Source organism: Prunus avium, chromosome 8 (assembly GCF_965620075.1).
Source record: "Prunus avium chromosome 8, drPruAviu1.hap1.1, whole genome shotgun sequence".
NCBI lineage: Eukaryota > Viridiplantae > Streptophyta > Magnoliopsida > Rosales > Rosaceae > Prunus > Prunus avium.
In genome coordinates this window covers 768472-792815 of record NC_142291.1, presented here as the reverse complement: position 1 = coordinate 792815, position 24344 = coordinate 768472, and the positions used below count along the sequence as shown (strand labels likewise).

General features: G+C 35.3%; 1 protein-coding gene across 1 annotated transcript; it reads left to right on the top strand.

The window, feature by feature from the left end:
- The first annotated feature begins 3350 nt into the window (after positions 1–3350).
- Positions 3351–23976, top strand: LOC110755572 (uncharacterized). Its single transcript, XM_021956804.2, has 16 exons — positions 3351–3459; positions 5055–5108; positions 5264–5350; positions 6902–7286; positions 11388–11582; positions 12112–12395; positions 13097–13208; positions 16367–16624; positions 17739–18129; positions 18252–18493; positions 19285–19498; positions 19571–19747; positions 19854–20095; positions 21709–22108; positions 22225–22466; positions 23411–23976. Exons 1-16 carry the CDS (start codon positions 3416–3418, stop codon positions 23810–23812), a joined length of 3729 nt encoding a protein of 1242 aa, XP_021812496.2. The 5' UTR covers positions 3351–3415; the 3' UTR covers positions 23813–23976.
- Positions 23977–24344: the final 368 nt, after the last annotated feature.

Sequence of the window (24344 nt, the reverse complement as noted above, 5' to 3'; positions counted from 1 at the left end):
ATACTGTTTTTGACACGTGGCAAAGCGGGCGCTGGGCGCCAAGCTGATCCTCTTTTTTTTTTTTTTAAATAGTATAGCCGCACGGCGATACTCGGGGTTTAAAAAAAAATAAAAATAGTATAGCCGCCCGGCTGTGCTACGGTTTTTATTATAAAATTAGTATAGCCGCTCGGATATACTATTTTTGACTCGTGGTTCTAGGCGCCAGGCAGTGGTCCTTTTTAAAAAAATTATACTTAGGATCTTTTTTAATAAAAAGAGTTTATCCGCGTGGCTATACTCAAGATCTTTTTTAATCAAGAGTATATCCGCGCGGCTATACTATTTTTTGGCGCTAACCACCAGGCAGGTCCTTTTTAATTAATTAATTTATTTATTTCTATAAATAGAGGCTATACGCGGGTTTTTTTATATATTAAAAATAGTATAGCCGTACGGTTTTTATTATAAAAATTAGTATAGCCGCCCAACTATACTCAATGTTTTTCTCATCCCACTGAGAGGATCCATGAGCAGCTTGCAAAGGCTCTCTGGAATGGGCCCCCTTCGTCTGTAGTGCCATACAACCTAGAAGAGCTCTTCTCAGTTGATGAGGAGAAATAATTAGTATTGGATTCTATTATTATTAAAAAAAATAACAATTGGAAAAATAGGAAATTAAAAAAGTAAAAACCACGTAGCGGACGGTCTTGGTGATTTTGACCATTCGGTGGCAATTTGTATGTGATGATGACTTCTTTGCACTCCTACTATGTTTGGGTTTTGGCCTCCATAAACCCAGTTGCGAATAATATTAAGTAAGAATAAAGAGCACAATGAAAGCGAGAAAAGGTCAACAAACTAAACAAGAAACCCACCACAGAAATCTCGAGTGATATGTTGAAGCCAGGTTCCCTAAAATCTTCAAGCCCCCCAAACCCTCCCTCCGAAAAACGATATGGCAACCCACAATCAAGAAAGAATTACAAAACCCCTTATAAACACCCTAATACCCTATGGATTTATCCGTAACAGGAGTTGGGCGACATGAGGATTATTTTAGGACTCAAGGACCAGCCAAAAAGTGGCCCACACACCGGCAGCACGAGGGTGTCCAAAGCGATTCCAGCGATCAGAAAATCTCCAAACCGCCGATCAAGACTTATACCTACATGATCACCACATAGAGTGGAGCAACTTTTTTTCTTGGACCTACCCCAAAAAGTTGACGGAAGTGGCCGAAATCGCAGGCCGAAAACCGGCCAAACTCGTATCGCTTATTTAACTCCCAAAACATAGAAATTTCTCCTAAATATCACAACCAGCAGCTAGAATACCTCGAGAAGATGAGAAAACATACATGGGTCGCAAGATTTGGTGCCCGAAATTGTTCGAACGAAGCTTGAGAAAATCTATCAAAATCAGCCTATTTCGTGGCGGTTTCCGACGACCACGATGGTGGATCGAAGATGGGATAGGCTGGGACTGGAAGAGGGAAGTGAGGCGGTCTTTTTGGGACTGGTGCAGCTAAGAATGGCTGCGTGTGGCGGCGGTGACGGCTTGGAGAACTACTGCTGTGAGGGTTTACGGTTTACGGTTTACGATTTTGCCACTAAGTCTATTTGATAACTGGAAGAGGGTTTACGATTTTGCCACTAAGTCTATTTGATAACCGGAAGAGGGTTTACGATTTTGCCACTAAGTCTATTTTAATCGTATCTTTTTCGTTATAACTTCGATTCGAGCCCACTACGTGTCTACGGACTCATCTCGGTACGATCTACATAAAAATACCACTCACTGCCCCAAAATCCTTCTGGATTAAAAAGTGTTTCGAGGGCAAAATTCTAAATTCATATTTAAATAAATTTAAGAACAGTCACATTTTTGGGTCGGGATGTTACAGTTAACAAATTATTAAGAAATCCAAAGTTGATTTATTGCATAAAAATCTTTCCATAACTCTTCTCCGGTTCTTTAAATAGGGATAAATTGTATTGTAATTTTCTTCACAGGCCAGAAAAAGAAAAAAAAAAAAACAGAATTCCTTTTCAAAAGAATAAAAAAAGGTGACCCCAGAGCTACAAGTGTACAAGAAGATACTAACAAGCAAAAGATTCTTGACCAAAAAAAAAAAAAAACAAGCAAAAGATTAACCTCCTTTGGGCTTAATTATGGTAAATTAGCAACATACGATATATAATACACCTAACCACCTAACCGTGTGTAATTAACTCAATAATGGGTAACGTCATGTGTATTTAGATAGAATAATAAAGTTCAGATTTGACAAAAAAAAAATTAGATTAGTATAGTCAATTAGCAACTAGCAAAAAATTAATATATTCAATTGCTGATTAACCACGTTTGGGCTTAAGTATAGTCAATTAGCAACAAGCAAAAAATTAATGTTGGTTGGACTCGATGGATAAGTGTGAACGCCGAGCTGGAAGATCGCACACGACACAAAGAAGGTGCCTATATAATATATATAAACAAAGACCACGCAAAAACCTTTCGTCAACAATTACTAGAAAATTAACAATTGAATTAATAAACAAAGACCACGCAAATCAATTATTTATTAATTCAATTGTTAATTTTCTAGTAGTGATTATCGCTTGTAATTTAGCGTATCTTACAAAGGTTGTTCATTTTCATTTAAAAAAAAATAACTAAACTTAAATGAAATTGGTGTGTATACAATCAAATCTTATGAATTAGTGAGCATATTTTGTAAGTAACATAGTTTATGAGTGCAAAAATGATATGTAATCTCAATCATATGAGTCCACCATGTCATTAAGTTTTATCAATTTATTTTGTTGAATTAGTATATTACTGGTTAAATAAGCATGTCTCAAAGTTTCGTTAAAAATTTACATATTTGTATAACAATTTTCATAGTTCTTTATTGAATCTTCACCAATATCAAAATTTATGTATTTTGAGACCCGATATTTCAGAAGTGATCGAAGTTTAACACCTTTCAGAAGTTACTACTCAATATCCAAAAGGTACAATAGTTGCTTCATTTACTTTTGGAAAATACTAGGGAGACCAACTTTAGATACCAACTTGTGTACCAACTCTCTAATAGAGCATGAAACCCATTATATTGGTGGGCTCCACCTCTAGTAGAGAGTTGGTACACTAAAGTTGGTCTTCCTAGCATGGACCTTTACTTTTTTATCTTTTAACAGCTCAAAATAAACTTTAAAGCTAATCCACTCAAACCCCACATCCATGATAATATAGCATCACCGACCTGTTCTCTGGACTATAGTTAACTGTCCAGCTCATCAAGTTTTGTTATTGTCCTGTATAAAAGGCAGTTATGCGATTGTTCATTCATATACAGACATATAAAAATCAATTTTTCTCTCCAGATTTTTTTCGTTGGGTCTTCTTCGCTTCACACACATCCTCTGTTTCCATGGAGCCATCCCTGGAAGAGGGAGGGGTAACCATCCCTTCCAGGTAAGTCTTCATTTGTTTTTCTAATGCATATATATATTACAGCTTTATTCGCGAATATGGGGGAAGCCACGTAGGCTGTAGCACTACGCTCGTTTGGTTCGCATAATAGGTTCTTTCAAAATGAAATTGTATTGCCTATTGCAAGCACATGAAAATGAAAAAGTTTTAGGGCTTTCTACAGATATGCTCATTTTAACATGACATATTATAATATATATGGGGTCTATTTGGAGAGAAAAACTCAAAATTGCCACTTGTAACAAATTAGAAATTGACAAGTGGTAGTTTTGAGTTTTTCTCTTCAAGTATCCCCTATATGAGTTTTTTGTATAATTTGTCATGCTAAAATGGATTTTTGAATAAATATCTCAAACTTTTATTCTAGTGTTTGAAAATTCTTAAAAATGAAAGCGACGAAATACCTTTTCTTTTTCCTTTTCCATTTTCTCTTTTAGTTTATCCATTAATAAATAAGAATCAAAATTTGTTGCATTATGTAATTAAAAGTAGCATTTTAAGCTTACAACCAAGATAATATTAGATGTGTTCTCCCGTCATTTTAATAAAACTCTCAAGGTGACCAAGGTACATGTACGAATTCCTCCATTCATGGGTTTGGGTTTGTATATGTATGTGTGTTTGTTTTCGTTACTGGTCCTTACTAAACACTGGATTGGTTTCACTGTGCGGGAAATCTGCAGAACAGGACAAGCCTAGTCGAGTTTTCCTCTTTAATTTTCAAATTTTGGCAATAAAGCCGAAATTTGAAAAATGCATAAAATCAGAGTTTTGAGTTTCTTACTATATTTATTTCAAAGGACAAATGGGCATAAAAAGTGAGATCTAAATCCTAATGGGTCTAGATCAGAAAAAGAAAAGACATGGGTCAAATCTAACCTTTTGGGCTTGGATTTAAAGACCCCTAAAAAAAATCTCAAGCTACTCTCTTGTACACATTATGTTATAAATAAATAAATAAAAACCCGAAGTATTAAACCGGATCCTAAGTTTTAATTGTATTTGATTTGTTGGATTCAATTGAACTATCAAATGAGATCACCATTAGTTACATCAAGAATTATTATCTTGTGATATATTGTTTTGTATTTGCATTTGTCTTTTATTTCCTGATTAGTTCAGGTTGGTTTATATGAAAACCAAAAGAGATATTTGATCATATACCCATTCTTAGCACTAAAACTATAAATAAACCCTACACTATTTAATTTCTATAAACAAACCCAAAAAATGATAGCTGACACTATTGAATTTAATTTTGATTATTAAATTACTTTAATGCCCATATTTAGTGTTTTGGGCTTTTTTTATGAGGTTTTGGGGTTGAGTTTGTTTTAAGAAATTAATGGCAGTTTTGTAATTTAAAAGAAGTTAAAATCCTTTTTATTATGTTGTAAATGGGTTTCTAAAGTCCATTTCATACATGGTTTTTTTAATTATAATTTGGACTCCTATATTGGGTATAATAGTGAATCTCCCAAACCAAAAAGGGTAATAAGAAATAGTTATTTTAAGATGACTTTTGTTGAAGAAATAAGTAGGAAACCCACTTACTAATGCAATTGTTTATATTTCAGGACTATCGCTGAGATTATTATTCATGTTCGGGCACGTGTGGCCGATATCATGTGGTTAGTATATACATATAACTTTTGGTCGAAAGGTTTATTGGTTCTTATTATTCATTATTGTTTTCTTATATATGTTAATTAATTTATGCCTATATTGAAGTAAGTAAATACAAGAAATCAAAAGGACAACTAACCTGCAGTTGTTTATATTTCAGGTTAGTATATGTATTTGTGCCCAAAATACATGTTCAACTCGTTCAGATTATTGTGGACGTTCTTGCATTTGTGCCCAAAGTCGTGAGGTTAGTATATGTATATATATACGTACCTTTTGGGCCTTCCAGATGACCACCCTTATAGTGTAGCCAGATACTAGTTACATTTATTTCGAGCTAGTACTTAGCTTGCTAGTCTTTTTATTATGATTTAGGTTTATTGGTTCACATTATTCATTATTGTTTTCTTATATATGTTAATTAATTTAAAGAAATTTATAATAAAACTCATTTCTTATATTGAATTTATATATAAATCCTAAAACCTATAAATTGAAGAAAAAAAAAAACTAAAAAAGAGTAAGCTGTAATATTTTTTTTAAATTTGAACCATGTGTGAAATATCATTATTATCCTTTCATTTTGATTTTTAGAAAAAAGAACATTGATGGTATTGTTTTAATTTGGGTATGAGCATTCTAATGCTCAATAAGGTATCGTCAAACCCCTTAAGGTCAGTTATTATAGTTAATCAAAGTAAATAAATTAAATTATGCATATACGATAATTCCATGAACTCAATCCCTTTAACATGCTAAGAGTGATATTTGCTCTCTTCTAAAATTTCCAACCTGAAACCCAAAAATGAAATGGTGCCATGGCTTCTAATTATAGACCCACATTTGTGACACATGTGGTCCACATGTGTACCGCACCTCACACTTTGTGGCCTAATTTTGGGCCTTCTTGGTCCTACACATTTATACTTTAATGTGTCACATGTATCTAAAGTCTTATGGTCCAATTATTTATTCCTTAAGTCATGTGGGATCCAATTAATGTTCAACAACTTTAATTGATTAAATTAAACTATTTTAATTTGTTTAATTTGTTTAATTACTTAATTAATCTAGTCACTAACTTGTCTTACAAGTATTGGTCCCAGTCAACCCTTGTTGACTATGTCAAGTGTCGGGTTAACGTTTGACCTTTGACTTTGACCAAGCCACAAAATCTCTTTCTCTTGTCTAATTCTCAATCCACTCCTTTCAGTGTGGGATCTTATAAGTTCTAATTAGTGAGGCAATGGGTAAGTCCGATTTCTTCTAAATCGAATATGAACTGTATTCCTCCATACAATTCTCCTTATTGTTGGCACCTAGCACAATGTCATGACTACCCAAGCCAAATAGAATTCATTGGAGAACCTAGTCAGTTGCGATTGCAATGCAATTCGGTCATTCTCTAAAACAATACTCCATGTTACCTTTGGGGTATAGTGAACTCGTGTCAAATCAATAATGCAACTTTTCCCCTTATTCCATAAACCTCTTCTTCCTCTCCTTCCTCTCCTAAACCCTAAACCCCTTGAATCCATCGCTAATAACTTCTTTGATTCTAGGGGAACGCCCTGGAATCATCTCCTTTCGGCTTATCGGGCCTCCCCCCCAAAAAAACGTTTTCTTGTTTGCAAGAACCCTCCTCTTGGGTAGTGTTCTTCCTATGTAATTTTGTAATTGCCTCTCATATTAATAGATCTATTCTATTATATAAATAAATAAAAATTAAATTTCAGAATATGTTCGTCCGTACATATGATTCGTTTTTCTTTTCCCTTCTGACATCGTTTCTTATCAGATGGTATTTTGATTTCGGCGACTCTTACTACCATCGTGCAAGGGAAGAGAAGGGAATTCTTTGTTGCATCTTCTTCTCTTCATTAACAAGGAAATATGCATTTATAATATCATGTATTGCAGTGTCAATAGATCCTTTGTTCTTTTACATTCCAGTCATCGATGAGGAGAACAAGTGCCTTGGAATAGATAAAAAGTTGAAGACTGCAGCTCTTTGGTTGCGAGCACTTCCTGATGCCGCTTTCGCACTGCATACTATAAATCATGTGTTTACGTTCCAGTCATCGATAATAAGAACATGTGATGTATTCTACTTTTTTCGAATACTTTTCGTCAGCTTCACGATGAGCTTAATTGGCGCTTTCCTTATCCTTCCCATCCCACAGGTAAGAGATTGAAATCTCAACTTTTGTTGCTTAAATAATGCAAACGTTTGAGTTTTTATTTTGATACATGCAAACGTTTGAGTTCCTAAATAAGCTTTTAATTAGGAGATATACCTATTTCATGCTAAAAATGTTTTTAAAAAAACCCTTGTATTACACTTATTCAATGGAGACCCAATTTCCATTTAATAGTTTACGACTATTATTTTGCCCTTGATTTAAGGCATTATTACTCTTAAATTTTGAATTTAACTTTTGAACATTTATGGCTATAATTTTTTTTTTCCGGTAAATGCAGCTATTAAAAACATTAAAAACATATACACCAAATTTAAAAAATATATATATATGGGAGCTGATTTTCCCACTCCCATTTTCTCCACTTACACTCCCTTTTGTTTTAAAATATTTTTTAATCAATTTTGTTTTTTTAGTTTTTTCTCATTCCTATTATACCCTTACTAACATTAATTTATTTTTACTTCACTTTTATATTATTATTATCTTTTAAAACTTAATTTACTTACACCCCATTTTCAATGGATGGATGAATTCTTTAAAATTATTATTTTAAAAACAAACAAAATATTTTCCCCAGCAACAGCCCCCTCTCTCTACCCCTCTCTTCGTCAACCCCCTACTCCTCCCATCTCAACCCAACCCCACACAGCCACCCACCCACCGATAGCCATCGCTGCCCCAACGCACCCATAACCACAAACGACCTTACAGCCCCAAACGCCCGATAGCCAAGCCACACTCAAACCCCAAAACTCTTTTTAAAAAAACCCCGGATCTAGATTTGGTGGTTGAAGAAAGAGGGGGAAAGAGAGAAACAGAGAAAGAGAGGGATATAAAAGGTATAAAGATCTTAGCTATAGCTACCAGTATATAGATGATTGATGTTATTGGATTTTGGTTATGTTTCTGGAGGAGAAGCTAACAAAAAGTGAGGAAGGAAATAAAAAAGGTCCTTCGAACCTTTGCCATTGGAGCTTCTGTGTTGGCTTTTTAGACCTTCATGAATCACAGGGCAATAAACAGTTGATTTGCTGGGCTTGGTTTTTTTGGTCGAAGAAAGAGGGGAAACAGAGATGGGGAGAGAGAAGACGGAAGGGTGGGTGTGTAGGAGAGAAGATAACCAGAGGGTGGGTGGGTTTGGGATATATTTTTTTGGTTTAAAAAAATTATTTTTAAGGAATTCTTTATTATTATTTTTCACACATAGCATCTCTCCAAAGTGCTCACTTGCCACGTCATCAAGGATAAAATAGAAAAGAGGTAGAACAAAAAATAGCAAAATTAATTAAAAAGTATTAAAAAACAAAAGGGAGTGTAAGTGGAGAAAAAGGGAGTGGGAAAATCAGCTCCCTATATGTATAATACACATAAGATGAAAGGGAAAGTTTCAAACTTCTGAGAGGAAGGAAGAGATAACCAAGAGATATAATTACATGAGCGAGTATAAATATATACTAGGATTTTTACACAAAGGTTCTAGAGAGGTATCGAAGAAAATAAAAGAATATTCCTAAAGCATAATATCCATGTTCATTGCAAGCTGTCCATGCCACATCAACTGTTGGAGCTATCTGGGTGTATTGAGCAATCTTGTTACCAACGGCTATATGACCCTTGAATGGGTGTGCTGAGAGGTGTAGGTAATTTGCTGATGAGGTAGGTATTAATATTATAAGATACACATAATCTACCTAAACAAAAGGTCAAAATGAAGATCACGTGTGTAAATGAAAAAAATGCATGAGCAGAAAATTGATTTTAAAACTCACAAATCGTGTTCTCCTTTATTAGTATGCAGTGAAGAAAACCAATAGGAAGACAAAAATTAATATACCAACACATGCATAAAACTCATAAATCGTATTCTCCTTTATTAGGTACACATATAACATATAGCATACCTACAATAAAGGTGAAAAACTTAGCACATAGAATACATACAACGTACCGTTATTCCTGTTGGAAAATTGGCTCGCATAAAGGATACTAAATTTTGGACCAGCGACCGGTTGCAGGACATTTGCGACCGGTCGTTTCTACACAGATTCGAAGTCTGGAGCTAAGTCGACGAGCGACCGGTCGCCAGCTATTTGTGACCGGTCGCAAGTAGCAAGCGACCGGTCGCCCACCGGTCGCAGGAAGACAATTCGAAGTCTGGAGACTCTGTGCAAAAGCAACCGGTCGCAAATGACCTGCGACCGGTCGCCCAACACGTGCTGTTTCGAATCTTCACTGTTTCTCAACAGTTTCTTTAGTGTGCTATCGTTTTCTACCCACTTGCAAGGATATTTTAAGTCACTTCTGACTTAAATGAAAGGTGGCAAGTTGCTGGGAAGCAAGGAGAGCAAATTAAGGAAAGATGTTGGCTTGTTTCAAGGTGTTCCTACCCTATGGTCCTTTATAGGGTAGCTGAACTTGTAGCTGTCATTATCTAGCCCTTTGCCTGCCCAAGGTGTGATATATTTCAGTAAAACATGGGCAGAACGTGGGAAGATGTGATGAGGCTTTTCTCAAGTCCAAGGGGTTGTGTATTTGAGAGAGGAGGAAGCAAGACAGTAAAGTGAGAGGCAAAGTAGCTGGAACTAGTGAGTCAAGTAGAAGAGAGAGTTCTCAATTGTATCAAGGGGTTGAGCAAGGGTGTGAGAGAAACAGATTGTGAGGGCAGTGTTCTAAGGGGGTTTTCAGTTGTAAACCAAAGTTGTAACCTATCTTCATTAATGAAATTTCTCAAGGGGATCACCAAGAGGATGTAGGCAAAATTTGCTGAACCTCTATAAACACTTGTGTCATTTGTGCTTGGTTATTTTCTCTGTGTGTGTGTAAGACTCATCCATCTTTGAGTCTTGTCCAAAGTCCATCAACAACAAGGTCTAAAGGGGAGTGAATTGGTTTCTAATTCACAACAATTCCCACCTCGTACATAATGTTATTGTCATTGTTCGATGGAGTGTTAAAGAGTTTAGGAGGTGATATCGGCTTAGTGCACAACGGCTTTATTTACTTTTACCCTGAAAATACTCGAGAATAGGGGTGGTTTCCGTTCGGTAATCGAATCGAAACGACAAAATTGAGTACAAACGAGAGGTTGTCAATATGGCCAAAACGAAACCGCCGCCGAACTGCCTACGGTTGGTTGCCGACTGTTTTAGTTTCTGCCTGTTTCAGTTACAGGTCGTCGGTTTCAGGTGATGCCATCGTGAGAGAGAGCAGTGAATACCTTGAAGCTGGAGCTTGCTGGCGAAGACAGATCTCGTGCTATCTGGAGAGCCATAAAAAAGGAAGACTGAGAGAAAAAGAAGGGGAGAAGAAGGGATATAGAGGGAGACAGAGAGACTGAAAATACAGAGAGAGAGAGAGAGAGAGAGAGAGAGAGAGAGAGAGAGACGCATGTGTGTCTAATGCTCTTTAGTTTCAAAAGACAGCCAACAGATCTAGTCCAGTGAAAAAGGGCTTGACTTGTAGACTAGTGGTTTTAGATTCGAATCTCCATAGTAGTGTGCGAGAAACTCCCTCTTTTCTTGTTTAGACTATCGCTTATATTAAAAATAAAAATAAATCACTATGCAAAACCCTTTTTTCCTACTTTATAATATGAATGCCACCTTGATATATGTGAGATAATATAGAATATTTGTTTAATTGTTTATGAAGGAAAATTTCCGAATCAAGCTGGTCACCAAATGGATTGGTTTGATTCGTTTGTGCTACTAGTTTGAGACCTAAATCAAATCAATCTAAATTGTGTCGCTACATGAATTTGGTATGTAGTTTGAGGTTTAAGCGGAACCAAACTAGACCACTTATAAGATGTTGTTTTACCTTCGTCTGCAAAGTTGTACTTGAAATTTTTATCATATTCTTGAAAAATCCATCGAATTAGGTAGAAGTACTAATAATGAGTCCTACTTATGTGTGGCATTTAGTCAAGGTTTATTTTTATCATATCCTTATTTGCCCACAATAGCTATTACGATGATAGGAAAATCAGTCAAGGTTTATATTTAGGTCAACCTTGTCTTATGCACATAGTTAGATTTTGCTTATTGACTCTGGTCTCTAACCAGCTGTTTTTTTTCCCAGTTGGCAATAGTAGTTTTCTTTTTCAAGTCAGGAGGACATTTCAGCCAAACAGTTACCATCGTGAACGTGTTCCTTGTTATGCATTATCTGTCCAGGGTTTTCCTAATCTACAGATTCAGTGATTATCTCAAGTACAAAACCAAACCACGGGTTCAAGCTGCATTCAATTTTTTCTTCTACGTCCTTGCTAGTCATGTAAGTTCTATCTTCATTGCCATAACTCATAAATCACAATTTTATGTCTTATCTTTAGTTTTGTAACTACTACTTGTCTAAGGGCTCGTTTAGGACCATAATCATTTATAGGGAAAAACACCTTCCACCAAGGGCGGAGCTAGAATCGTAAAGTTGGAGGGATCGAAGTAGAAAATACAAGTATATGAAACACCTAAGCATAGTTACATGTTTAGAGCTAAATATTTCTAATTTAGTCATGTCTAATTTGTTTTAGAGGGAATGTTAACTTAAATTATAACTTGTTTATTACAAATTCTATATGTTATATATAATATAATAGAGGAGAGATCAAAATTTGGGGGGCCTAGTGCCACTTCAGGCCTAGGAGTGGCTCTGCCACTTCTTTCCACTTGCTTCTTCATATAATCATTCTCAAACGAGCCCTAAGTTTTCTTTTGAATTAAATAAATAGCTAAGTTAAATTTAACCAAAACTTGACTAACTTTTTTGAAGATGATCTAATCATAAATAAACATTTTGTTATTAGGTATTTGGAGGTTTTTGGTATTTCTTTTCTATTCAAAGAGAGATATCATGCTTGCATCAATCCTGTAAAAATGCTATAAGTTGTGGAGCTACTGATTATTGCAGTGGCAGTACTTCTTCACGAAATATCACCTTCCTAAATGAGTTATGCCCGTCAAATCCACCAAATGCTACCGTATTTAATTTTGGAATATTTCTTGATGCCATTCAATATGGAACCACAAGATCAATGCATTTTCCAACCAAGTTCTTCTACTGCATATGGTGGGGCGTCAGAAATCTAAGGTATGCTAGACGAATTTCATATGCTTTTCCACTTCTAACTAAAACAGAACTTTTAAAATGGATGCTCTGTAGGATAAAAGTGGTTTAGGTATTATCATTTATTTACAAAACCATATATATGTCATTTTGGTTAGAAGCATTTTTTTTTTCCTCAAATAATCCCTAATTCCTAGCATTTCAAAAATCCGGAATTTATGGAACATGATTTATTTTCGAAATCCCTAAAATTTCTCTAGTAAGAAAAGAGAGAGTTGAGAAAATAGTTGTGTAGTTTTCTTCTCATTGGCACCTTTATTTTCCTATTTGTGGTTACATGGATAGCGCACAAGAGACACTTTGTCTGAAAGACAGCTTGTTGGGTCCACTACAAATTTTATTTTAACAATCCAAATTATTTATTTTTCACATCTTGATTCATAAATCATCATTGACAAATATGGTACTTCAAAAAAAATATTAAAATGACAACCATTTTATTGAGTGGTAAAATGGATTCTGATTCAAGTAATTTTTTTGTAAGGATAATCTTTGAAGAAATATCCAAAAAATAAAGGGTTTGAATCATGCAGATACAATATGAAATGGGTCTCACAAGAGTGGAAGCTTATTTGAGGAATCAGTTAATTAAAACTCTCTATATATCCTAAATATTTCATATCAAAACATATTCTATATGTTAAATACTTAATTGGTTCTTGCAGTAACTTTGGTACGAATATGCAAACAAGTAGCTATGTGTGGGAAAACTGCTTTGCAATTATCGTTTCTTTGATTGGCCTGCTATTATTTTTATATCTCCTTGGAAACCTACAGGTACGCTGGTGTTGAATCATGATGATTATCTTCTTTTTTTGTGGAAAAGACTGAAATATTTCATTAGAAATCATGATGAATCTCTTGCTATTAATAAATTTTTTAAATTATTATTCAGTTATTCGTGTGAAAGGATTTTCATCAATTTGGTCACTGACTTGTCAAATGTACCATCTTAATCTTTTCTTTCATTATTTTATTTATGAAAAAATTGAAATATTAATTAGTTAGTTTAAATTTAATAAATATACATAAACCTATGTTAAATTTTAATAATAAAATAAGATTATTACGAGAAAAAAAAAAACAGCCCCCAAAACCAGAACTTGATAACCCCCAGCACCACTCCTCCCACCACCCCCACTCCCACCACAACCCAACCCTTCCCCCATCGCCAACTGCCACCCCCAACCCGTGGCCACCATTTCCTACGCATATCGCCACCCTGATTTATCCTCCTCCACGTCCAAATCTGATCGCACACCCCACAACTTTGAGAACAGTCCCACCTCACCTGCCCCCTTCGCCCCTAGCCATACCCGCCACCACAAATACACACCCAACTCACCACCAATCCGATCTGCTTCCAGCCGCAGCTATCCGAATAAAGAAACCAGAAACCCCACACCCAGTCACCACTTGAAATCCATAGACACCAAAACCAAAATCTCAAACACCAAGAAAAATAAATCCATGCATAAACAACAGAGACAATAAAATTATGGGAAAGGAAAAATGTGGTTTTTTTTGGACGAGGTTCGGTAGTCAGACCATCTTCAACCCATGAGGCCAAACCCAAAAAATCCCAAATTATTGCCCAAAATCTCTCCCAACTCAAGAAAATGAAGGGGCCAAAATTTAGGAAAACCCAAACTTGGACCCAAATAGCAGTCCAAGTATTGCCTGGATCTAAAAAAAATTTGTGGAGCTCACCTGCTGCATCAACAGCCCATGTGAAAGCTTTCATCACTGTGGCCCGCCAATAGCCCATGTGGAAGATGTTGCCTTTGTCTTGTAGTGATGTTATTTGTTTATTTGTTTATTTTTTTAAATTATAATATTAACTTAAATCAACGATATATATTAAATCAAAGCTATTTTAACGATAAAAAAAGGGATTCAACAGTTGAAATTTAAATCCAAAGATCAAAATAATATTTTAACTTAATCTAAATTAGATCCAACCCCAAAACTTACCCCAAACTCTATAAATACCCACTCATTTCTCAAATAATCTACCAAAACATTATATTTGTAGAATTTCAATTTTTTTAGGTCAAATTGTTCAAAAAAATTAAATTATGAAGTTATTTAAAAAGATTAAATGAAAAAAAGTTATAAATAAATAAAAATTAGACTTAAACCATTCTTAAACAATTTAATAAAGTTGCGGACTTAAAATTTGAGTCTGGAGGGTTGGGAGAAAAAACGATTTGAGTCCGGGCAAAACCCAAATAGTTACCTTTTTGGAGGGGGAAAATTTGGGTTTAGCCCCTCATGGATTGGAGAAGGCCTTAGGGTGATGACTGACCCAACTTCATTTTTTATTTTAATGAATATTTTAATAATTTTTAACATAAAACTAACAAAGTGGCTTATAATGTTAACGTTTGCCAACTCAATAACCAAATTAATGAAATTAAAAACTCAGATATTAATTTAGATTTTTGGAATAGACGCAATGACAAAAAATGTATGAGTAATGCTATTTAGACACACAACATTGACTACCTTAGTTGACCACCTTATGTGGCAACAGGGCCGGCCCTGGGTGATTGAAGGCCCAGGGCAAAACTCTAAGAGTGTGCCCTTATTCATAAATTTTTTTTTTATCAAATAATTAATGAGTGTTGCTATTTTTCCATCTATCATATCTTTAAAATTTTAAAGACAAGTTTATCTTTTTGTAAAATGACTTATAAGAACTTATGTAACTCATCTTAAAAAAAAGCTAGAAACTAAACTTATCTGAAGTGTTAATCCAGCCGGGATGTTAACAATTTAAAAAACTTATTTTAAAATATTAAAAAAAATTAAAAACTTCATCACTTCCTTCCCAGGCCGCACCCAACAAGCCACCACCCAAACACCACCAGCCATCTAGCAACCACCATCTAGCACAAGCCTAACAGCACCCACCTCCCCAGCTAGCTCTCAAGACACCTAATCCCCATCAAACCAAATTATCCATAAACCATTCTACATAATTACCGACCCAATTTGACAAAACTCATTAACTAGTGTATTGCAATTTGCAAGTATGAGAATCGATTGAAATAGCCCTCCTCACAATTTGAGACAAAAACCCAAAAGCCTGATAAGCAAATCCTTGTTTAGAGAAACCCAGGGAGGAGATGCGTGCTTGGGGTGGGAGAGAGAGAGAGAAAGAGAGAGAATTCTTATGCATGCCACTCCAATGCCATACCCATTACTTTTAGTTATTTTATTTTTTTATGAGCACTTTTAATTATGTTTTGCATATACATATATATTTTTTTGTCTGATCATATACATATATATAAGCTAATATAAAATTTTTTGTGCCCTTCTCAATCGTGGGCCCCGGGCGGTGGCCCTGGTTGCCCTGGCCAAGGGCTGGCCCTGTGTGGCAACTGATGTGCATGCCATGTCAATTAATGAATGTTGCCATGAGGCCACTTACTAGGAACGCTAGGGTTTTTTAATTGACATGGCGACATTCATTAATTGATTTGACATGACACATCAATTGGTACATAAGGTGGTCAGCTAAAGTGGTCAATGTTGTGTGTCTAAATAGCATTACTCAAAATGTATTTAACCCTGAATTATTTACCTAGACAAAAATGCTAGTTTTGAAGAGTTTGTACGCAAAATAATTCAACTCTAGTACATTTCACATTAGTGCCTCGAGCTTGACTGTATTTTTCAAATTTTGTCCATAGTATGTATTCAATTACATATATTGTTTTACTCTTCAGTGAATGACTATTTATCTTTTTTTATAATATATTGTTTTATTCGTTTATCTGTGATGCTATGTTTCTGCTTTCTTTTTGTTATAGAAATTTTTTACTATTGAGAGATACAATAACAGTTTAAACTCACAAACACTACACGGATGTTTTGTTTATGCATATTTAATATGACGAACTGGCTTCTTGTTTGTTATGAAACAGGTATATATGCAACAAGCACTCACAAGATCATTGGCTAAGGAGGAGTTAGGACGTGAGAAAGAAAAGGAGATACAAATGTGCATGAAAATGCATGGCATGTCAGATGTATCTGTTAGATTTTATTTGGGTAATATTAAAAAAAAGGAATTGGATAAAAACATAGATGGTGAAGTGAATGGGATTTATATCATCTCTGTTGTTGACGGGTTTTGGAGAGGAATTATGCGCAACAGTATTTGCTGGGAGATGCTGAAAAAAGTAGGTTCCTTTTTTTCTTTTGTCTTTTATTTCATTTTATTATTTTTAGAAGTATGTTCAGGAATCTCTATTTAGGTCTTGCTTGCTTATTAGGAATGAAGAAAGTCATAAATCGTAGAACTTAGATAGGGTAATCAAGGAATTAGAATTGGGTCAACTACTCTCCCCTAGTTGATCCCATTCTTGATTTTGAGGTAATTAGATTATTGAAATTGGTACTTAGGTGTAAGGGGCAAAATTAAAGGATAATCTAGCTGACAACAAAATAATCCCAGCAAAGATTAACAACATAGCCACAAAATATCTATGATGCCTTAAGTCTAAGGATTAGTTTGCACCATTGTAATTTATGAATTCCAGCTTGACAGTGAGTAAAGACTTCCATGCTGTAACTCATGTGTTGAATCGCGTTCAGTGTACTTGTCCTTCTACACGCACCTACACACATATCGATGTGTCTTCACACTTAATGACTTGAGACCTTGACATTCCCTACATATAGAGACAATACTGTGTGTACTGGTATTTGCAGAATATTGATGCCCAATCAATATTCCTATGACCAGAAATATATTCAGAATTTAGGGATGATGAGAAGTCTCCATGTATGCAATCTCATTACATAGCTCTCATATCCACTTGTGTATTCCTTGGACTATGATTGTTCTACATATTAAAAGATAATATATGATAATTTAATGTATAAAACAATCTTTCTTGTCCATTGATAATATAATATGTCTTTTATCAAAGATGTCCTTAACTCTAACTATTACATAATTAGTTGACTTTAAGGACATATTTCTAATAGGGGAGTAGCCTAACTAATTAGGAACCCAAGCTACCTAGGTCCCATGACAAACACTCTCAACAAATCAAACTTGAAATCCTACAACCAAGTAGGGACAAATACCACTAAAACCAAAAGATAGTTGGTGTTAGTTTGTATGGTTTCATCTATAGAAATTCTCTCACAAACTATCATAAATGCAGGGAAAGAAAAGGCCTTAATAACTGAATTGGATTATAGCAATGTTTAATCTTATATAAGGAATTAATCAAAATTGAAATTTGTATGAGGATTAGGATTAAATTTTCTGGTATATATACACAGGTAAAGGAACTTCAAAATTTGAACAATGAAGCGTTGGAAATGATCTGCGCCTATCTCAAGCCAAAGATCTTCAAGGAGAATGAGATGGTGGTTGAAGCGGGACAGCCACTTAACGCGATGGTCATTATTATAGCAGGCTCTATGCAGGCGTACCAGCCAATTAGGGTTGCTGGAGAGGCGTGTCCCTCAACCTCATTTGAAACTCTTGACAAAGGTATGTTTGTTGGAGAACAACTTCTGGATTGGGTAGCGAAAACCAAAACTTTCGAGGACCAACCTGTTTCATTCAAAACTGTCCGATGTTCCAAAAAAGTAGAAGCCTTTGCTCTTACCGTTGATGACTTGAAAACTTTAGTGCGCTCCGAAGACATCTTCTCGATGAAGTCAAAAGGTGAAGTTTAGACAATCCTTAGCCGTTGAAACTTGAAAGAGTTGGCGCTTCTTCTTTTTTTATAAATTTCTTTATTAATTTTATATTATTGTTATAATGTAGTTGGCACTAATTTGAAACAGTTGGCATTCTTAAAATTGCTGCAAACCCGAAGATACGAGAGAAATTGGAGGCAATATTTTTGTGGATGACACTAAATGGCATTTCTGATGATCTGGCGCTAGTTACTATGCGTCATATTAGTCGAGATAAATTGAAAGAAAACATTCATGTTGAAGTGGATGTGAATTATATCTTCTCTGTTCTTGGCCAACATAGGAAAGACATTATGCGCCGCCATTTCTTCATGAAAATGCTAAAAAAAGTAGGTTCCTTTTTCTCTCTTTTTATTATTATCAAAAGTATGCTCCTAGATCTCCATATAGAGACTCTTTAGAGTCATATAAAAATAGATCCTTACAAGTTGAAAGCTCCAAATATAATATTACAACTTTAACTAAAATTGAACTTTTGAAAGCGCTACAAATGATGCCATTGGATCTCTCTTTTAATTGCTGACCCTTGTTTTCTATATTCAGATGTTTGTTTGCTGCTAGGATTTATTACAAGAATAATATCTCTCTCACTGTCATTCATTTACGCAAAGGAAAAACGTATATATTTTCCTATACAAGAAGTCTATAGAATTAGAACAAAAGAATACAAGGAAGAATAAGCCTTGGCTCATCCATATCCCTTCCACGTAGGTACTGTGTGAGCTGGCTACTTGCTGGTTCAGGTTCAAGTTTGTTGAGTGCCTTAAGTATTTTTCTTCTTCTTTTTCTAGCCGTTATTGTTTTGTTTCTTAACATACCTCTCAAGCGGAGTTGTGGTGAGACAATGATAAACTTGGAACTCAAGTGTTGAAATTGGGCTTTAGGTAAGCTCTTGGTGAAGATGTCAGCAATTTGATAAGAAGACGATGGTATTATGGGAAGGAAAAAAAAATCAATAAAAACACGCTCAAATGGAACATACGCATGCTGTCATGCTGAGATGGATAATGGATATATATAGACCAAGGATAAAGATCAATCTTGAATCTCTTATAAGGAATTAATCAAAATTGAAACTTAGACAACGATTAGAATCTGATTTTCTGATATACATATATAGGTAAAGGAGCTTCAACATATGAATGATCGTGCATTGGGAAAGATCTGCGACTATCTCAAGCCAAAGGTGTTCGAGGAGAATGCCAAGGTTGTTGAAGTGGGAGAGCCACTTAACGCGATGCTCTATATTATAGCAGGCTCTATGCAGGCGTACCTGCCAATTACGGATGCTGGAGAAGCAGCTCCATCAACCTCATTCGATACTCCTGAGAAAGGTATGTTTTTATTTTTTTTATTTTTTGCCCTACGGTAGTCTGTATTTCATTAATTTGAAACTCTTGAGAAAGGTATGTTTGTTGGGGAACAACTTTTGTATTGGGCAATGAAAACCAAAGCTTTTGATGACCAACCTGCTTCGTTCAAAACTATCCGATGTACCAAAAAAGTAGAAGCCTTTGCTCTCACAGTTGATGACTTGAAAACTTTAGCGCTCTCCGGAGACATCTTCCCGATGAAGTTTAAAGGTGAAGTTTAGAGAGTCCTTAGCCGTTGAAATAGTTGGCACTTCTTCTTTTTTCATATTTCTTTCTTTATCTTTTTGATCATATAGTTGGCACTAATTTGAAACAGTTAGACTTCTCAAAATTGCTGCTCAGCCGAAGATAAGTGAGAAATTAGAGGTGATATTTTTGTGGATGGCAATAAATGGCATTTCTGATGATGCGGCGCTAGATATTATGCATGGTATTAGTCAAAACAAATTGGAAGAAAACATAGATGCTGAAGTGGATGTGAATTATATCTTCTATGTTCTTGATGAATATGGGAAAAGCATTATGCGGCGCCATTTCTGCAGGGAAACGCTGAAAAAAGTAGGTTCTCTTTCCTCTCTCTCTTTTCTTGGTGTAAGTGTGATAGTAGGGTTTTGAATTTTAAATTTTAAATTTTATTATATGAAATGGACAAGAATTAAGGGGATATTCGAAGTATTCTAATATCATGAACGGTATTTCAGTATTTGCGGAAGTCTTGTTACATCCAGGTTTTGTTTTGTTTTTTTGGATTTATAAAGTTACGTGCAATCATTTTGAAATTTGAGGGATGTTTGTGTAATTTCTAGGACCTTTGAGGGTTTTGTAAAAACACAAACAGTCTCAAGAGTAGTTACTGTAAATAACTCATTCACAAATGATGCCACTTAATCTCCCCTCTAATTGCTTACCCCTTTTCCACAACCATCCATGATTTTAAGCAATGCAATAATAATACCTCGATGATCACATTTCTATTTCTACTTCCATAATAAAATATAGGCTACAATATTCTTGTTAGTTCAAATACTCCCTCCAAACCTCCTCTAGCTCATGGAAATTAATTTTTACCTTATTGACCAACTAAATCCTGTAAGTTACCTTATGGACCTAAATTAGATTGTTGTAGGAAATTACACTAGAAGGGATATATTCATTTATGGAGACAAGAAAGAAGGACATACGTTTTCAGAAAAAGGAAGAAGATTGCTCAGCTAGAATTTTGAATATAAATTTTTTGTTATATTCATTTTCTCAATCTATTTCTTTAAATATTGTGTACATTTATAATGTGTGTATATTTGTCCTATACAAGAAGTCTCTAGAATAAGTATATAGAAATGGAATATGCTATATTCATCCATATCCTCTCAACGTTAGCATGGAGTTAGCTGGCTCTTTAGTCTTTAAATGAGGTGTAGTGCACAGCTGCTGGGTGTCTTGAATAGTTTGCTCTTTTTCCTTGGGCTGTTGGGTGTCTCGCGAATGTATTACTTTATCAATTGTAACCTCACTAATTTTCTTAATGTAGTTTGGTTAGATACTTATTTTAAGAAATCAGCCATGTCATTTAGAAGACGCAAAACCTTTACTAATATTTACTAGTGATGTCATTCTTTGCTCCGAAACATAACTGGAAATATTAAAAAGCGTACACAATTAATGAATTTTAACTAGCAACTATTTAGTTATCATGGTCTTGTTGAGAATATTTGTCTCATATTGAAATGTTAACGGACCATTGCAACTTGATTTTGTGGAGTTGGGCTACTTCTCCCATTGCAACTTGATTTTGTGGTGGAATTCATAACTATATAATATATTAATCTATAAACCTATTTACTAGGAAGGAAAAACAAAGCAAAAAAATGGAAGGCACTCCAGATTTTATGTCCCCATTTTGTCTCTCCCCTCCTTGTCTCCTATCTAACTTTTTGACATGTGTCCCCTCACTGAACCCTAAAGTGTTAGATTCTAATAAAATTAAAAATAATAAAAACTAATAATTGAAGAAAATCAAAACAACCAACAACCACCAAAACTTCCACCCACCCAATCTAGTCAGAAACCCCAACCCGCCGGCGACAACCCTCTCTCCTCCCCACGACCGACAAAGCTTCCTTCTTGAAACTTATAGGAGGTTTAGAATCTAATTTTCTAATATATATATATAGGTAAAGGAGCTTCAAAATATGAACGATCAAGCATTGGGAACGATCTGCGACTATCTCAAGCCAAAGATGTTCGAGGAGAATGCCCAGGTTGTTGAAGGGGGAGAGCCACTTAACACGATGCTCATTATTATATCAGGCTCTATGCAGGCGTACCTGCCAATAAGGGATGCTGGAGAAGCTGGAGACGCACGTCCCTCAACCTCATTCGAAACTCTTGAGAAAGGTATGTTTGTTGGAGAACAATTTCTGGATTGGGCAGCGAAAACCAAAACGTTCGATGACCAACCTGTCTCATTCAAAACTATCCGATGTTACCAAAAAGTAGAAGCCTTTGCTCTCACAGTTGATGACTTAAAAAATTTAGTGCTCTCCGGAGACATCTTCCCGATGAAGTCAAAAGGTGAAGTTTAGACAATCCTTACCTTTTGAAACTTGAAATATTTGACACTTCTTCTTTTTTTTTTTTTTTTTTTTTTTGCTTTGTTTGATCATGTAGTTGGCACTAATTTGAAACAGTTGGCATTCTCAAAATTGCTGCTGACCCGAAGATACGTGAGAAACTAGAGGCGATATTTTTGTGGATGGAAATAAATGGCATTTCTGATGATGTGGCTTTAGATATTATGCATGGTTTTAGTCAAAACAAATTGAAAGAAAACATAGATGCTGAAGTGGATTTGAATTATATCTTCTCTGTTCTTGACGAATGTGGGAGAAGCATTATGCGATGCCATTTCTGCATGGAGACGCTGAAAAAAGTAGGTTCCTTTCTCTCTCTCTCTCTCTCTCTCTCTCTCTCTCTCTCTCTCTCTTTTTTTGGTCGGATGCATGTTCATGAATCTCTATATAGAAATTATTAGAGTCATATAAAAATAGATCCTTGCCACTTGAAAGCTCTATTTAATAACTCACTTACATTATAACTTCTAACTAAAATTCAATTTCTGAATCAAATGCCATGGAAAAAGTGTTTGGCCGGAAGAAGTGACTATTGGGAGAGAGGGTTTGTAGAAGTGAGAAGTTAAAAATGGGCATGGTTTGGTTGTTTGTGAGAAAGGAGAGAGCTTGGTTAGGATTTGGAGAGGGAGAGGTTTGAAAGGCATGGTTGGTAGACTCATTGAAGAAGCTAATGATAAGTCAATTTGAGAGGAGCGAGTGAGGAAACATACTATGCAGCAGGAGGAAAGGAAGGCTGATGGATAACGTCAGAAGAGGAGGACTTGTAAAGGTCTGCGAAAGGGTTGGTGTCGTGAGAATTGTCCATAGGCACAAAAAAATGAAAGAGTTGAGGATAGAGAAATAGTGATTGAAAGGGAATGGAAGAGTTATGGGGCTTCAACTCAAAAACTCTAATACTAACCCAATTCTTAGTAAAATTCAATTTTTGAATCAAATGCCATGAAGATCTATCAAAGGTGTCCACGTGTTTTGATTTAGTTACAAATGATGCCACAGAATCTCCATGATTTAGTTACAAATGATGCCACATACATTTCTATTTCTACTTTTATAATAATTTGATTATAGCAAACGAAATATTTTAAGATGACGGATTTATGGGAAGGACAAAAAATCAATAAAAACACTCAGGTGGAACACACATGCTGAGATGGATATAAAGCCAGACGATAGAGATCAATGTTTAATCTTTTATAAGGAAGTAATCAAAATTGAAACTTATACGAGGATTATATATATACAGGTAAAGGAGCTTCGAAATATGAATGATCAAGCATTGGGAATGATCTGCGACTATCTCAAGCCAAAGATGTTCAAGCAGAATGCCCAGGTTGTTGAAGCGGGACAACCACTTAACGTGATGCTCTATATTGTAGCAGGCTCTATGCAGACGTACCTGCCAATTAGGGCTGCTGGAGAGGCACGTCCCTCAACCTCATTCGAAACTCTTGAGAAAGGTATGTTTTTTGGAGGACAACTTCTGGATTGGGCAGCGAAAACCAAAATTTTTTATGACCAACCTGTTTCGTTCAAAACTGTCCAATGTACTGAAAAAGTAGAAGCCTTTGCTCTCACAGTTGATGACTTGAAAACTTTAGTGGTCTCCAGAGACATCTTCCAGAGGAGTTTAAAATCCGAAGTTTAAACAACTCTTAGCCGTTGAAACTTCATATAGTTGGCACCTTCTTTTTTTTTTTGGTCAATTGTAGTTGGCACTTCCTTGCAACAAGATTGATGAGATACTAAACAATTTTTAAGAAAAAATTAAGCGTGAAGGTTAGGAGGAGGTTTGTTTGTTTATTTTTTATCGTGGATGAATATTTCTATTTTCTTCATTTCATGAATTAATTAATACGTTCATTTTCATTTTTTGGTTTCCTTTTTTGAGAAATAAATTCTGTATGAAACCATAAAAAAAAAAAAAAAGAGGGCCAAAGCCTGAAGATACAGAACCACGATGTGGATCATACATTTCTTGTGTAATTTGATAAATTAATTGCATGTGTGGTGCTTCACGCAAGCCGAGCTCTTTTGTGTTGTCTTCTGTTTAGTCTTGTCTTCTGTTTCCTATAGTTGAAGGACTCCCATTTGTGTAGCGACTGATGTTAGGAAATTAGTCCTCGTTAGTGTGAAGCACAATTTCTTAAGAGTTGTATATATCTAAATCCGATCTAGTA